The sequence below is a fragment of the Perca flavescens genome, chromosome 12 (assembly GCF_004354835.1).
Source record: "Perca flavescens isolate YP-PL-M2 chromosome 12, PFLA_1.0, whole genome shotgun sequence".
Lineage (NCBI taxonomy): Eukaryota > Metazoa > Chordata > Actinopteri > Perciformes > Percidae > Perca > Perca flavescens.
This window is the reverse complement of record NC_041342.1, coordinates 4090720-4106888: the sequence shown is the minus strand read 5'-3', so window position 1 is coordinate 4106888 and position 16169 is coordinate 4090720. Positions and strand designations below refer to the sequence as shown.

Here is a 16169-nt window from a genome sequence, read left to right as displayed (position 1 = left end):
ATTATTTATAAGTGCATGTAAATCTACATTAGTGAGGCCAGTGCATCAGTGTGTGTGTGTGTGTGTGTGTGTGTGTGTGTGTGTGTGTGTGTGTGTGTCACTGTCTTTCATGTCTGATCTGTCACATTGCCACATGGCAAGGTCGGGGGGCATTTGCCTTTCTGGGACTCCATAATTTATGAGTAAGTGTGTGCGTGATAGGAAGACAGAGAGAAAGAAAATGAGGACTGACTCATTGGATAGAGGTGAAAAGGAAACAGAGAAAAAAAGGCATTGAAGGGGAAAGTCCACAGAGGGAAAGAAGGAATTTATAGAAATGAAATAAAAATGAAATGAAACAACAGAAAAAAGCTGGAGCATGCATGCACATGAAGGAATATTGTGATGTTTGCTGTACACATCTGTTTTCCTTCCGAGCTCTCATTTTCTCGTGCAGATGCTAACATACGAGTGTGCATTCGCATACTGCCGCTCCATTATACATTCACGTGGGCAACCCTGATATGTCCTCTTGTTTACACCACTGGAACTAATGACACTGCTTCTGCAATCCTTCAAAATTAACCCTTCAGGTCAGCTAAACCCAAACACACACTCAAACACACATACACACCTCTCATGAACTCCTGAAGGAAAAGTTACTAAAGGAAATTAATGGGATGTATCAGATAGCACAGGGACAACACTAGTGTGTGTGTGTTTGTGTGTGTGCCTTTTCTCTTGCTGTGTGTGTGAGTGTGGGTTAGAGAGGCAGTTATCAGCTTCACAAAGAGAAGCACATTGAACACTTAGCCGCTGGCTATACAAACAAATATATTATATTATTATTCAAGTAAGTATGTGTAGTCATACAAGTGCTATGTACAATCCATCAATCATGTTGTGTTCCTACAAGGTACAAATCCAGTGAAATGTTATCCCATCAGCTCCACCCAGTTAGAGTCTGCGTCTTTGACACCGCTGTTCACCCCCCTACAGTCGTGGTTATCAGATTTCCCTTCAGCCATGACTTGTAGCTAATAGAACACGTCCATTTTATAAAGATAGGGTAGACTTAGATGGAATACATATGTCAAATATATCGGATTATCTATTAAATACTGGGTTTCCAAATCAACTGCATGGTACACAAACAAACTAGTGCACCAGTAGTTTCGCAGTGCCTGACCTATCAGTGCACCAGCAACCCTCAGAGATGAGCATTGCACATTCAAAAATGATCCAATATTGACCAGGTTTGGAATAATTACATCTTCAGCTCTCACGCAACAGAAATCCATTACAAACTTGCTGAATTCAGGGTGTGTGTATTTATGTGCACATGTGAGAGTGTACGTGAAAGTGGGCAATTATACACAATCACGCTGCTGCCTCACTCACACACTACCAGCAAGGTCAAGGCAGCAGTGTAGCACGGTGCATTCTTCCATTGAGCGGTATGAGTGTATTCTCCCTACAGCAGGTCTCTCTCTGCCTGAACCTTTACACCAGGAGAAGCTTAAAAAGCTATGCTCAACACAGAAAGGAGGCTCTGTGTGCCTGGAGGCTTCCTCAACTGAACAGGCTTCGATGGAAATAGCACTGTAGATGTCTCAGTAGGTCTTACTGGATATTTCCTCCTCACAGAAAGAAAAAAAAAAAACATGTGACAGTGTGAGGCTGATCCATGGAAAGAATCAGATTTATTCCATTGCATATTATGTTAGTGTTGTAAGTGTTGATCCAACTGATCCTTAAAAATGAAGATAAAAAAACATTGTTTGTGTTTCACAGCATTCTGGGCGAACAGCACCGGGTGTCAGAACAGCATGCCTCATCCCTAAAGAAGCATTTAGAATCTCCGGATTTGGTGCAAAGACTGAAATTATGCAAACAAGTGTGTCATTTTAAAAAGGGCAAAGAAATGAAGCACAGTCAAATTGACAATTGACAGGCCACTCAACAACTAATCAGCTGCGAGGTCACATGTTATGTGTCCTCATTAACATAGTTAAACAGTTGAAAGCAAAATATAGAAATATACAATATAACATATTATTTTAATGATGCTAGCTTCTGGCGAGGACAATCTGTGCTCACAAGCTATGTTTAATGTTGCATTTATATATAGTTATATATATATATATATATATATATATATATATATATATATATATATATATACACACACATACATACATACATATATATATATAGCTGTCATTTGTATTTCTTTTTACGTGTATTTATTGTATGTAATGGCAGCTACTACTATGCACTACGCACTCTTGAGTCCATGACAAATTTCCCCTAGGGGACAATAAAGTACATTCTATTCTATTCATTCTATTCTATTCTATATACAGTGAAAAGAAACTGACCTTGCAGAGTCTAGAAAAATATATTTGGTATGTTAAAAGAGTGGCATGACAGATTCTTTTTTAGATAGATAGATTCAAATTTTTTTTTCAAGAGGAATATTATTCATACAAGCAGTACAGCAGCAGACATAAGCAAGGTCTCAGCTGTTTGTTGATTGTGCACATGCACACACATATAGACTAGTATACACATAAAATGAGCACACTAGGTTATTCCAGGTTCCAGGTTGTTTTAGTTAGTACTCCTCTGGGGAGGCAAAAGAAAACGTGGACTGCCACACTCTCCAATGTTTAAACAGAGCAAAAGCTCTGTTCAAGAGCAATAAAGGCTCCCTTTACACGTGTGTAAAATGCCTCATAAAGACCCAAAGACCCAGAAAATGCAGGAAACAGTCATTGTCTGTCCCGGCTCCTGCAAGATTCATGCTATCAGTGTTGGTCTATGTAGCTTTTCATTAAATTACTGACTTACAGCACAGAGAACAAGGCCTTTACATATTATTAAAGTCCATTAGTGTAAAAGGGCAATCATACTTCTGATGCTGTGATTCTTTCAGAAAAAAAGAACACCGTTACCATTCTGATGACTTGGCACTTTCTTTCATTTACACTCCTTTCATGTGCATGAAACTACCTGAAAGTTGAAAATAGTTCACCTAAAATCTGAAAAAGCCCTGAGCGTTTCCATCCTCCTAGCTCCTCCTCCCTCGTTTCATCCTAATACCTCCACTTTCCTGCATAAATGTATCATTACAGTATCATTATGACTATGGTATCCCCGAGCATCCATTTACAGGGACTTAGGTACTGTGTTCTGGGGCTTACGTGGACCCATTATGTCATTAAGTCATTATGAGCTGGGACAGAGAGAAAATAATACCCATAATAGGAGCTACATTGGGCACTGCTTAAGTCTATACTCCCATCCTGCCTGCCTTCTTGCCTATTTATCTGTCTGGCTGTAGATCGGTACGTGCACTGTGTGTCATGTTACATATCACACTATTTTCCTCCCAAGAGAAAAAAAAGTTTGAACATAAACTTCCCAAACAGTTTTTTTACCCAGCAATTGTATGTGTTGGCAATGACCGACTCACCCCAGAATTAGGATACGCTGTCCAGCCCAGTTCAGCTGTGGCCACCCGAGTGTCCATCACGGTCTCTGCAGCGAAGAAAGAAAAAGAGGTAGGGAGAGAGGAAGACAGCGGTTACCCTCAGAAAAGCTATTTTGAGTACCATTCCACAGAGTTGAACAGCATTCAAGCCCCAGTGATCACTTGACACTATCATCGATGCGCAGAGAGGAGATGAATCCTTCACAGCGTTTCATCCATCTCTGCTTGACTTCTGTTAAGACAAGAGACATGGAAACAAAGCTCTGGCACTTTGCTGGAAGGAATGTCTGAGAGCTTCTGTCATGTTGTTAAATGCTGAGCTTTGTATTGTGTTCTCTGTGTGAGCGTGAAACTACAGCATGTGCATCCTGCCTTTGTTTGTGTGCGGGTGTGCGCAGAATATGCAATCATTTGTGGGAACACTGAGAGGATATTTTTGTATCTGTGTGTGACATGAGACACACTGCATGGGTTTGCATGTGGCCGTGTGCGAGTGCTGAACTGTGTCACCTCGTTTAGCCAAAGAAAGCAGCTTCACAAATGCAGAGGGAGCCCTCCACGGCGAGGCCATTGCAGTTTGTTTACTCCAAGTGGGGGCAGTCCCTGAAAACTAGTTTGGCGAAGTATTCTTTGTGTCAGTTATTCTCAACCCGCCGTTAGGAAATACATACATACATTTCCAAAGTATGCCGTGTGTATGTGAGAGCATTAATGAGAAGGATGTCTTGCGTTTCTCCGTGATTTGCACAAAATATCAAGACGCACCGCAGAGAGCTATATGGTGCACTGGTTGCAAACAAAACTGAGACAATAAAAAGTAATCACCTCAGTGATAAAAGAAAATAAATCTTGTTTGTAGGGAACAGTTTAGAGGATATTTGAATTTATCTACCTCACTTTGGACTTGTAGTACACAAGGTGTCCGATCTGGTCCCATATCTATGAAAAATTAGAAGTTTACCTCTCGCTTATCCTCAGTGACACATCATAGACAAAGAAGTCTGGCAGCTCACCCGCGAAGTTTGTCAGCCCTGTTTAGATTAATATCTGCCTTGTTGTCACAAGGAAATCTGGAAAACTGATATAGCTCAAGGAAAGAAGAGAGAAGTATGACGAACCACAGGTCTCTCAATGCTTCTCTTTCACACACGCACACACACGCACACACACACACACACACACAGATTTATAGAGTGATGGACTGGGTGACATGTTGGCCTTAGCAGTGTAATGATAGATTCATCATTTCCAAACTAACAGACTATGGCCTAAACCTTCCATCTTATTGAGAGGGAACCAGGGCATATTTCATGTTTTTTTATGTCCCCTGCCACAACATGCCCTCACTTGCTTTTGTTGTGGCCAAACAGATAAAAAAAAAATTGGAGACAGAGGGGGGAATGGTATGTCTGGGTGATGATTTGTAGTAGATAAGCAGGGTGCATGTGGGGATTTTCAGAGGAACTGTGGTTGCTGTGTCGTTGGCTTGGACATTTTCCACTATCACAGCAAGCGGTTGGCTAGCGACGCCCACACGTGTTGTTGATGGGGGAGAAATCGCACTCTGATTGAATGCAAAGACATAACCAGCAGACGCTGGTTCCAGCCCTCAACACACTCCCTTTACCTACTCCTCCGCAGGAGGCTCACACCCGCAGCTGTTGCCTATTTGGAATCTGACTGAACTTGCAGTGATTTAGAAATCATTCCAAATGATGGGAGCACTCGTAGCCCCGTCATCTGCAGTTCAAAGCGGTCTCGGTAAAAAAACAAGTACACAGAGGATGAGTGACAAGCCACCAGTAGGAAGGAAAGATGCCTTTCATTCTCAATCTCCACTTACTGGGAGAAACTGTCCTCAGACATGAAACCAATTAGCCTAGGTAATTCAGCTGCACACACAAGTACTCACGCAGATACACATTAAGCCACACATGGACAGACACACACACACACACACACACACGAGTAACATTTACCAGCCAACTCAGTGAGCAATTTTCTGTGAACACCTACAGTGACAGCCTTGTTCACACCCGGCTTCCATCAGAGTATTTCAATTTCCCTAAGATCTGCCTTGCCTTGTCTGGTTTCCACAGCCAGCCCGCCAGCCAGCTCCAGCCTGCCTGTTCGGCTTGCTGTCAGCTGGGGAGATAGGAGCATGAAAAAGCCCTCAGAGCCAGCCAGCGTTGTGGGGACTGCCAGCCTTTTCTCAGGGGAAATCATAGAAGCTTTAGTCAAATCACAAAGGCACTTGGTAGGCCATTTTCCATTTCCTTTTAAAAGCAAAGGAAGGGGGGGTAGGAGGTGCAAGATGGTGAGGGTAGGAGACAAAAAAAAGGTCAAAGGCCCATGGGAGGGCTGGATGAGCCCTGTCATGTGACCTAATGTCTACCATTAGCAGAATATCAGAGTAGCAGATGAGCAAATGGAGGATGCTAAGTAGTTATTAGCAACAGGGTGGGGCTTGAACAGCCGTCACGCCATGGCTCACACACCTGTCCACTGGCACTGGGGATTTGGAAAGTGTCCCTTGTGTACGCTAACGTGTGCGAGTTTTAAATGTGCCGTAATGTGGTCCATTCATGCGTTTAATCATGAGTGGATTTGAAGAGTTTTGTTTTAAAACGAGCTACCTACTGTACAAGAGGCACATTTTGGTTTATTGCTAAAATTATAAGCCATTCAATGACCTAAGCTTACAAAACAATTAGGTTTCAGAGGGATAAATCATCTATTTTTATTTGTATATTAAAAGCAAAAACTACCAAAATGGCTGCTGGTCCATTTATATAGGGACATCTTTCAGGTAATGTTACAAATGAATGTCTACATATTTTGGGATCAAATATTTCTAAGTGACGCTTTAATTGCACATTTGCATTTAAAGCAGTTGGGACACTTATTAACTCTGATTCATCTCTTCTTGCTGTATGTAGGTTGCAGTACTTTAACGCTGGGTTACTCCTCAGCTCAGACCATAAAACCCTCGTAAAAACAATTAGTCCTCCCTTTCCATGGCTGCCCGATTCTCATCGCAGTTATATCTGACCGCACATCCCGTTCCTCTCTCTCTCTCTTTCAGTTTTTACCAAGTCATTTGGAAGACAAGGAAAGACAACAGCTAGCTGTAGTCCCTCGTGTTTGGAGGGTAGCCCAGAGTGTTTTCTCCTGCATTCATATTCTGCTTTGTCAGCTCCACCTGCAAGCTCCAATAAATTAAACACAGGCAGGTTCACTAGCAGTTCAGTCTGTGGGAAAATTATTAAAATAGAGAGCTTAATGTTGACTATGTCATAAATCTATTGGAAAACAATAACTTGTAGGTGTCAGGGTAGCTCGCCTTAAATGGATTCAAAGAGCCGCAAAGGCCGGGGGGATGTATGGTGACTGCATCGCAGTATATTAGTTACTCTAAAAAGTACAACGGATGTGGGTTGGCTCATTGTGTAAGGATCACTCAAGCTGATACACTGCCAGCGTACTCATCAAAACCCAGAAGTCACATGCCGAGGCAAAACCAAGGCCCAACCGAGGGCCTACAGCGTCAAATGCCAGAAAGCACAGCTCCTTCTCATTAGCAGCAAGAGGTAGATCAATACCAAATGGTAGGCTGTTTCCATACAGAGAGAGAGAGAGACCGAGAGAGAGAGAGAGAGAGAGAGAGAGAGAGACTGCATTAAACATTGATGGGACCTTGCGCTACAGATCGATAAGGCAGCCCTCTTCACACAATTACACGTCAGCAAGGACTTGCGTGATACATCACATAGACACGCATGATTGCATATTGCTCGCACTGGGGCCAAAGAACATCTATAGAAAGAGAATTCAGAGAAGAAAGAGCAGCAGGAATGGATTGGCCAATCCCTCTACCCTCTTTGAGCCTTTATGTATGACTTTAATTCTACAGTTTGCAAGTCAGAACGGCAACATGTCTGTGTAATTCCCCCTTTCGTGGCCATGTCTGTATGATTGTGTGGCTGCTGGTCGATAGAACATGCGCTGAAGGGCCTCTCTGAAGCTCCCTTAGTCAATATGGTATACAATTCTCTGCGGATTTCCTTTCCCAACCCATTACATATCTTTTCCATTCATCTATCCTTTAACTGCCCCCCTCTCTTCCCCCTTTCACTATGTCCTCCTGTTTAAGGATGCTGCTAGACTTTGTAATTCAATGAGACAATCATGTCCAGATGCTGGATGCTAGGCTGAGCGGGCCTTCTTCTTGTGATCGTAGCAACACACTTAAATAAGATCCGAGGACCTTCAACGACATTATTTAAGAGGGGTTTATCTTTTCTCCGAAATGGAATCAAGATGGGAGGACAAAGAGAGGGAGATATCGAAGGGACTAGACAGACAGAGGGAAAGACAGAGATGAAATACCAAGAGGAGAAATCAGCGGAATTGAAATGAGCACTTAACAATGATGAAGCCCCATGGTAGCCCGCTGAGCGTGGCATCCTAATACGGGGCTGAAAACAAAGTGACAAACAAACAAGAGTAAAGGCTGCTGCGTCTCCCAAACTAATCAGCCGTCCACTCAGGGGATTCATGAATAAAAAAGGAAAATTTTTGACAGAGTAAAGTATTTTCTGAACAAATTGTGTGGAAGTTTGTCACACAAACAGACACTATTCACTCACCGCACCCTGGAAAAATCACACCCAAAAAAAGATGGCTCATTGGACTGAAAGGGAGGACGACATGAAGTCGAACATGGTCGAGAGCGTTGAGCTGATTTGAAAACTGCTTCAGGGTAAAAAGCACATGAAAGAGGTGATGTCTTTGATTGAGTCAGCGTGTTCAACAGAGAAGACAATCCTTGCCAACACAGATGTGAGACTTTTCTAATCTGGGCCACACTAAAGCTGTGTCACTCATACGGAAGGCTTTTCGCTTTAAATAGAAGATACAGAACAGTCAACAGAAATACATCAAAAGAAATATGTTACTTCTATGTCTCCCTGAAGACAGCAATGACAATGTGGCTGATTTGAAAATTGAATGGAAAATAATCTGCCATCCTCCGAGACATTAGCGGGGAGCGATGGGACACACAAGTCCCGCATCGGTGAGCCACAGACAGAATAGGCTCACAGGCTCACAAATCACACACACACACACACACACACACACACACACACACACACACACACACACACACACACACACACACACACACACACACACACACACACACACACACACACACACACACACACACACACACACACACACACACAACTGTATTAACAGTGTTCTGTGCTCACAGGCAAAATACAATTTTCAGCATGAAAGAAGACCAGGTCAGTATCAGGGACAGGAGACAAAGCCAAGATAGATGAGAAGATACAGAGGGGGGGGATTTACAGAAGCCAAAGTGAGATCAGCAGCAGATGTTAGGAAGAATGCCTCGCAAGATAGGAAAAATTAATATAGGCCTATATGCAGAACCTGATGACATTATCCTATCATCACCGAGAGTTGACATTCACTTGGCCTCACACATCTGGCCTGCCACATCGCATAGAACTTAAGAGTCAACCTTGCGGCACTCAGTGAGCAGCAAAAATCTCTTTCCCCACTATTACCGGTTTGTAATGGAGTCGCTGCGGAAGGGAAGCAGGAAAACACAACAGCCCCCCCTGAGGCGGGGTTGGCAAACACAGACAGGTACACAGTCAATGTACACCCAGAGGCTGGTGGCAACAGACTCACGCATCGAATCATGGCTCCGGGGTCAGTCACTCATTCAGCTACAGTCCAGGGACAGAAACAGCACATTTATACATAACCCCCCCTTCACACCTTTTCTTTCTCTCCTTCTCCCTCCTTTTCTTTTTCCATCTTTTTTTTTTTTTTTCTCTCTCTTCCTTTCCCTCTCCTGGTCAGGGGAGAGAGGTTAGGCACATCATTTGCATTCATTAACATTACATTAGCAGACAGAGTGATCTTTAGAAACCAGGCTGCCGGAGAGTGTCATCTTTAATTCATCATAACCCACCCACCCATCCACCTACCCCCCTCCCACCCCCCGCTCTCTCTCTTTACCTCCACCTTCTTCTCCTCCCTCTTTACTCTCCCACGCATCCATCCTTCTTCTCCCTCGCCCTCTCTCCCCGTAATCCCAGCGCATCCTTTCTCCTCCTCTTCTCTGCGCGTTTCTTCACTCTCCATTTACCACTGTCTTTCATCTTCCTCGCTTCCCACCTGTCTCTTTTTTGTCTTCTCGCTTCATTCCTTCCCCTTATCTGTCTTTCTCTCTCCCTCCTGTTAATGACAGGCTACAGGGTGTTTGATTTCTCTGCATGCATAAACTCTATGCAGAATAGGAAGAAGAAGGGACACACCCAAAATCCGCACACAGACACACACACAGACACACCCAGACACACACACACACGCACGCACACAGACACACAGACACACAGACACAGACACAGACATACAGACACAGACACAGACACACCATATTTTAAAACATCGGTCTGGGGACAACACTGAGCTGAAGAGCTCCGGGCTTTATACAGGGCTCTTTGCTGTGACCCATTGACCTGTGCTTATTAAAAAATAAATCTTCCAATCAAAAGGACACAACACACACACACAAACACACACACACACACACTTCTCTCTCATCTGCAGAAATATGTACTTCCTTTCTCTTCTTCTAATGCTTGCAAATGGCAAGTCATTTTCTAGCTGACTGGATGTAAAGGAGAGGAAACCAATGCTCTTCTAAATTCTAACCATTACCAAAGACAGATGGGAAGAATCTAAGCAAGAATTAGTCCCATCCTGTGGGTCAATTAAAACAAACAACGTAATTACTTTTAGCGCAAGTGCAAAAGACTTCCAATGAATCCTCCTCCCAAAACAAGAAGGCAGTAAGGAGCAAATGTGGGTAATAGCAAAACCACAAGGGCTCTAGAGTTTACGTTAGACAAATGTAAGATGAGCAAATCTCCAAAATATTTCACAACATATGTCTCAGTTTCAGGCCAAACAGTGGGGATATTAACACTTCCATGAAATGGTTAAAATATATCAACATAATCTGGTGAAACACAGTGTTCAGCATTCTGACCAAGGATATGCCATTTCTGTCGGCTCCTGACGCACACAGCAGAAATATGATCCCCCCTCATGTAGATTTTTGGAGCAGTGATGACACCGCTTAGGGAATTCTACAGTTACTTTAGTAGTAGACCATCATTTAATGGATTCTCACAGGGACCAAACAAAAGCCAGCATTTACGTTGTTGTCCCACCAACACACTACGGTGAAGATAAATAGGAAAATACACAACATGCCGTGTGTTGTGCCATATAGAGACACAAGCACATACTGTATTATTATATACACTGGCATGCAGCTCTTCTACCGATTTTTGTAAGATGTTTTTACCTCAGTGCTAATTTTAGAAAATGTTAACATAAACTATCTCATATATCTGTTCTGAATAAAATGTCTTTGCCAATGGAAGAATGTAACCATTAGAATAAAATGTATATTTCACATATGTATGTTTTATTTTACTATGTAAGGTTAATGCTTCCATACTCACTTATTATGCCAAAGACGTAGTGCATACAAACTCAAAACCATGTATAGCTCACAGTAATGAGCCCAGAATCTGCCAAGGTTTGCTGTAGCAGCAAACCAGCAGCAGTGACCAAGCAATAATCCAGATGGAAGAAGCCTCCTACAACCATCACAATACTCATTACTGCTGATATTACCTTAACCTGCCTGTCTGCTTTTAAGAAACCTGGCAATTTGCTGCAGTAAAGTGAGGTAATTACAACTCTTATCAGGCTCCTCACCTTACAAAACAGCATTCAGGGAGAGGGAGTCTACTCCACAGTGGTTCACTGGCTGTGGAACAAGGCTTTGGCTGGCTTCCCAATCCCTCAGCCACACCCACCCACTGTCATTTATTTTCTTTGCAACCCCTGCTCCTCCCACTCCCCTTTTATTCTCCAATAAAATCATTAAAAGCAGAAATCTGATCACTTTATTGACACAACTAAAAGAATTCGCCTCGATCAATGCCCTAAATTAAAAGTGCCGAGTGGCTGACGTGAACCATGAGGGCCCGAGGAGTATCACTTTACAGAACAACCACCGCGCCAAAAAAAATGCTCCCCTGCTCCCAAAATGGAGAATAGGAGAATGAGTACCAAACACTGTTTATGTTGGAGAGCTAGTATTGTGGGAAAAAAATGGCAATGTAATTTAACCTTTTCCCATGAGGAGACTGGCTTTACAATGAAATCTATCCACTATAGCTTTGACATTTCTAATCTTCACATGTGAAAGTTAGAAGTTAGCCCTGTTATCACTTCTGCTGGCTAGAGACACGAGTAGACTGACGGAGAGTGTGTGAGGCTGACATTTAGCAGTATAAGCTATAGCTAATGGGCTACGCGGGTTGAGTTAAAGCACCTTCGTTTAGTTCGTTTTGTGTGTGTGTGTGTGTGTGTGTGTATGTGTGTGTGTGTGTGTGTGTGTGTCAGTATGTTCATGGCATTGAGAGTGTGAGAGGGAAAGAATCACAAAACTAAGCACAAAAATAGAGAGAAATAACTGAATCAATAAAGTTAAAATATGTGCACAGTGTCTCTGTTGGCATCACAGTGTGACTCGCCTGGTTGCATTTTATAGCAACTGGGGGGTTAGGAGGGCAAAGAAAAAGACAGCACTGACTGTCCTTTTCTGTCACACACTTGAACCGAGATAACCATCCGGTAATATGTGGAGTCAGTACGGAGGGTAGACAGAAACCAAGAAAGATGGAGAGATTAAAAAAAAGGAGAAATCGGGGAGAAAGAAAGGATTGAGATAGAGGGAGAGGAAGAAGGAAGAAGGTCTGCAGTTCATATGAAGAGAGATACCGAAGAGGATATGGAAGGAGTAATCGGAGAGACACTGCGATGGAGAGGGCGTCATGTGGCAGTGCCCTGCGTTATCTTATCCCGAAATGGATCTAACCTTAGCTAAACACAAGAGTCGCATCATTTCTTAGAAACCACCTGACCCTATTTCTGTCCTGCTGCCTGAATGTACAAAGGCGGGCTCTGCTTTTGTGTGGCACTTGCAATATTTATGAACTGCGAAACACAGGAACAAAACTGTCTGGCCTTAACACGGAACATGAACATCACGCTAACAGCGGAGAAAGCAAATGCATAAAAGGGATAAAAGAAAGTGTCATATGTGCATGCACAATAAGAGACAATATATGCATGCTCACATGCCGTTAAACACAGCAGAGCCCAGCTGCACCTCCTATATCACCCTATCACCCGCATTGGTCTGACTCAAAAATTTTGGGTGCCGTTTATCCGAGCAAAGTATGACAAATGACAATGACAAATTGCCCCTAAAAAAGAAAACATAAATGAAGAAAACAAATGCAGCCTGCCCTTTAGTCCCCAAAAGAATAACGTAATACTTATTAACCTCTGTCACTGCAAGTTTCTCCCCAAGAATAAAGCAATGTGCCACTGGAAAGTAATAAAGAAGACGGTGTTTAAGGGGTAGAGGCAAACACCAGCTAGCTATATCCAACCTCATTAAACTCTGTTGTTAACCATGTTTGGATGCACTGCAGAATTGACTCGTGTGTCTTGAGCCATTCCCCCAATGGCAGAAGAGGAAACCGACAAGAGAGCACAGGAAAAAGTCAGAGAGAGAGAGAGAGAGCCTTGAGGATTTGATGCCGTGTTCTCCCTCTGTCTCATCTGCGGCAGTAAAAGAGCAACCTTCAACCACCTTGAACCCACTGGAGCTGAATTTCAATAAAAGTCAAATTATCACCCGCGCCCATGGGGCTCGGGAAAGGCACTAAGCCTGAATTGACTGTGCATATACGACGATTTAACAGTCATACGGAAGTGTGAGTGAGTCAATCATATGACGCACTTCTATTTCTCACTGAGAGGAAGTCTCAGCGGCGAGCAGTGGTTAGTGTAGCCTGTCGAGAGAGCGTGCCACTGGGATGGATCACTGATTGTTTTCTGTAAGTGTGAGCGTGCGTGTGTGTGTGTGTGTGTGTGTGTGAGAAAGTGTATATGATACTTAGCATTTGTTTGAACCTGCTTGGAGGGCAAGGTGTTCGCCAGCACTTGCATGTGTGCATTGGGAAACACGCGATTGGGAAAGTGTTATTCAATTGAGCTGCTGTTTTCCCTTGACCGATGGAGTGAGATCCAGGTAATTGATGCCTCGGTTTTGGTATTCCCCAGCCGCCTGCTCTTCACCACAGGGACAGTGCTGGCTAAGCCAGTGTGAATGAGAGGAAATGCGCGGTGTGATCTCACTCCCTTAACCGCGAATGGGGTGTTCTTCTGGGATCTCGTTAGTGCAGCTCCACCACACACACACACACACACACACACACACCGCTTTACCAACAATAGACAGATACATAAGCAGAGAAAACATCCCATGAGTCTGGCTGAACTATTTGCGACCGGAGACGTTCTCAGGTTTGAGATCACCTCTCGTTCTCGTCCCTTCATTCTTTGCTATATATCTCCCTAAAAATGCCAGTGGCCTCTCCAATGCCCCTAAGCAAACACAACACTTTCCATTAAAAGCAAACAGTAAATCCACCTTCTTGCAGCATATGCTCACATGCCCGAGGAAGTCTATATATTTTTGGAGATGGGCTGTGTTTTTTCCTCCGGGGCTTTGCTGAAGTCTGCAGTCAGCAGTGTGGGGAATAAGAGATAGAAAATAGTCCTGAGGCTAGAAGAAAAACTCAGCAGAGGATCTTGACCTTATAGCATGAGGCTGGTGAGACTCTCCAATGAGAATCTATAACAAGAGAGGAAGAGATAATTTTTACCTCTGGGGGGTAAGAGTGAGACATACCTTTTTGAGTATATTTGTCTGGAGGTCTCATCCTGCAGTGAAAAAACAGTACATGCCCTCTCTATGCTTTCCAGCGCTTTTTTAGAGTCGGTTCATGAAGATTGTAAAAAGAGGAAAGGGCTGATTGTTTTCGTTTGTCTTTGATGTCCCTCCATTTGATGCTGCGGTTTTTATTTCCATCAACCTGCCCACTCTTTTCCTTTGTGTAATTATTTAAACGGTCATTCATTCTCTTTATCTCTCTCACTCTCTCACTCTTCTTTCCCCAAGCCACTCCGAATGCAAAGCCATAGCTCAGTGAAACAGTCAACTCTTCTGGGAGAACAAATGTCATTTCACACGCATCGCATTCAGTCTGTTTTGCCACAGGGAGGCTGTGGGTAATTTTGATCTTGTGCCACCCACCCAAACCAACACATACTGTATCTGACCTCATCTGATTTGGCATCCAGGGTGGCCGGGTGCTTGAGCTCTGGCCTAGAACGCAGCCCAAAATGTCACAGCTGTCCAGGGACACTAGTGGGGAGCGCACACATCAGCCATCCCACTGGCCCTCTCGGCTCACTCAACAGTAACTGTGCCAGTACTAGCTGTCATCTCTTAGGCAACATCCACCAACACCACCAACATTTACCTGCCACTTCGGATCTTCCGATCCTTCTGTTAATTGCTGAAGATCTGCCAGCCAGAGAAAAGCAGAGAGCTTCCAGGCAGCGCTGTACTCGGCAGCCCCCCACCAGAAGAGGCCGTTTGCTGGTGTGATGTGAAGTGTGTTTCGGGAGTCAAAGTGCGACTCTCTGCTCGCTGCTAAAAGAGCTCAGACGCCTTGTTAAATATGTAGTGCCACCGAGCCACTTCAAGCTGTTCCTTTACGGAGAAGAAGTAGTGGCAGAAAACGCTCGCTCACTGCTCACTTTGCATACTCAGAAGCACACACGATCACGCATCCAGACATGCACACGTAAATGCAAGCAGCTTACACAGCTGTAAAAGCTGTTCAATTATTTCTCCAGTTGTATGTCACTGGTTTAGAATAGATGCAGGTGTCTGTCCTGTGTGGGTGTGACTATCTGCTGGTAGTGTAAATAGCTCTGATGGGACACACAAGTGGTTTGCAGGTGTTTGGAGAGAACAGCACCCCATCAGGAGCTACTGTTTTAAGAGAAAATGGCAACAGTGGTTGTGTTGGAGCAAATAAGTGCACCTTTGGGTCTTTGTTTGTGTGTGTGTGTGATAAAGTGATACTTAGCATTTGTTTGAAGCTAATAAAAACATTTAGACAATTGTAGTTATATAAAACAAAGGCAGTGTTAGGTCAAGCTAATGCAGGTAACTCCATCCATCCTGTGAATTTTCACCTCTCCAACAGCACCTTTGAGTCATATATATCAGGCACTGAAACCTGGGGGGAAAAAGCTGGATGCACAAGCAGCAATATATTGATCCAGAGAAGCAATGATGACTGCAGGTGTTCAAGTCATCTCTGCCATCGACCTGCATTGTTGGAAGAAGCAAACCAGAGACAGATAGAAAAAGAGCCTAGAGAGGTTTCATTACAAATGTTAAGTAGAGCAGTAAGGCTCTGTCTCATCCCCGAAAAATTAACACCCATGGGGTTCAGCAATTCTTTGGCACAAGATTTGCGTGTACCACTTCAGTCAAATATGAATACAAAGGAGAGACAAATTTTCATTGTCATATCTTTTACCACTGCATGCTCTCTTACACACAAACACACATTTTGCATAAATTTGAACATTGTTATAGCAACAATGATAATGATTCATGTTATTTGCCATGCAGATC

General features: G+C 43.4%; 1 protein-coding gene across 4 annotated transcripts in view; it reads right to left on the bottom strand.

Annotated features, from left to right (window-relative positions):
* ephb1 (EPH receptor B1) overlaps positions 1–16169 on the bottom strand; it is a 171376-nt gene that overhangs the window by 118501 nt on the left and 36706 nt on the right. For all 4 annotated transcript variants that reach the window (XR_003693865.1, XM_028592690.1, XM_028592693.1 and 1 more), the window contains exon 2: positions 3458–3522. Coding sequence is in view for 3 of the 4 variants with exons in the window: in XM_028592690.1 (XP_028448491.1) it covers positions 3458–3522 (65 nt within the window). In the remaining variant the exon portion in view is untranslated. The remainder of the gene's footprint in view (positions 1–3457; positions 3523–16169) is intronic.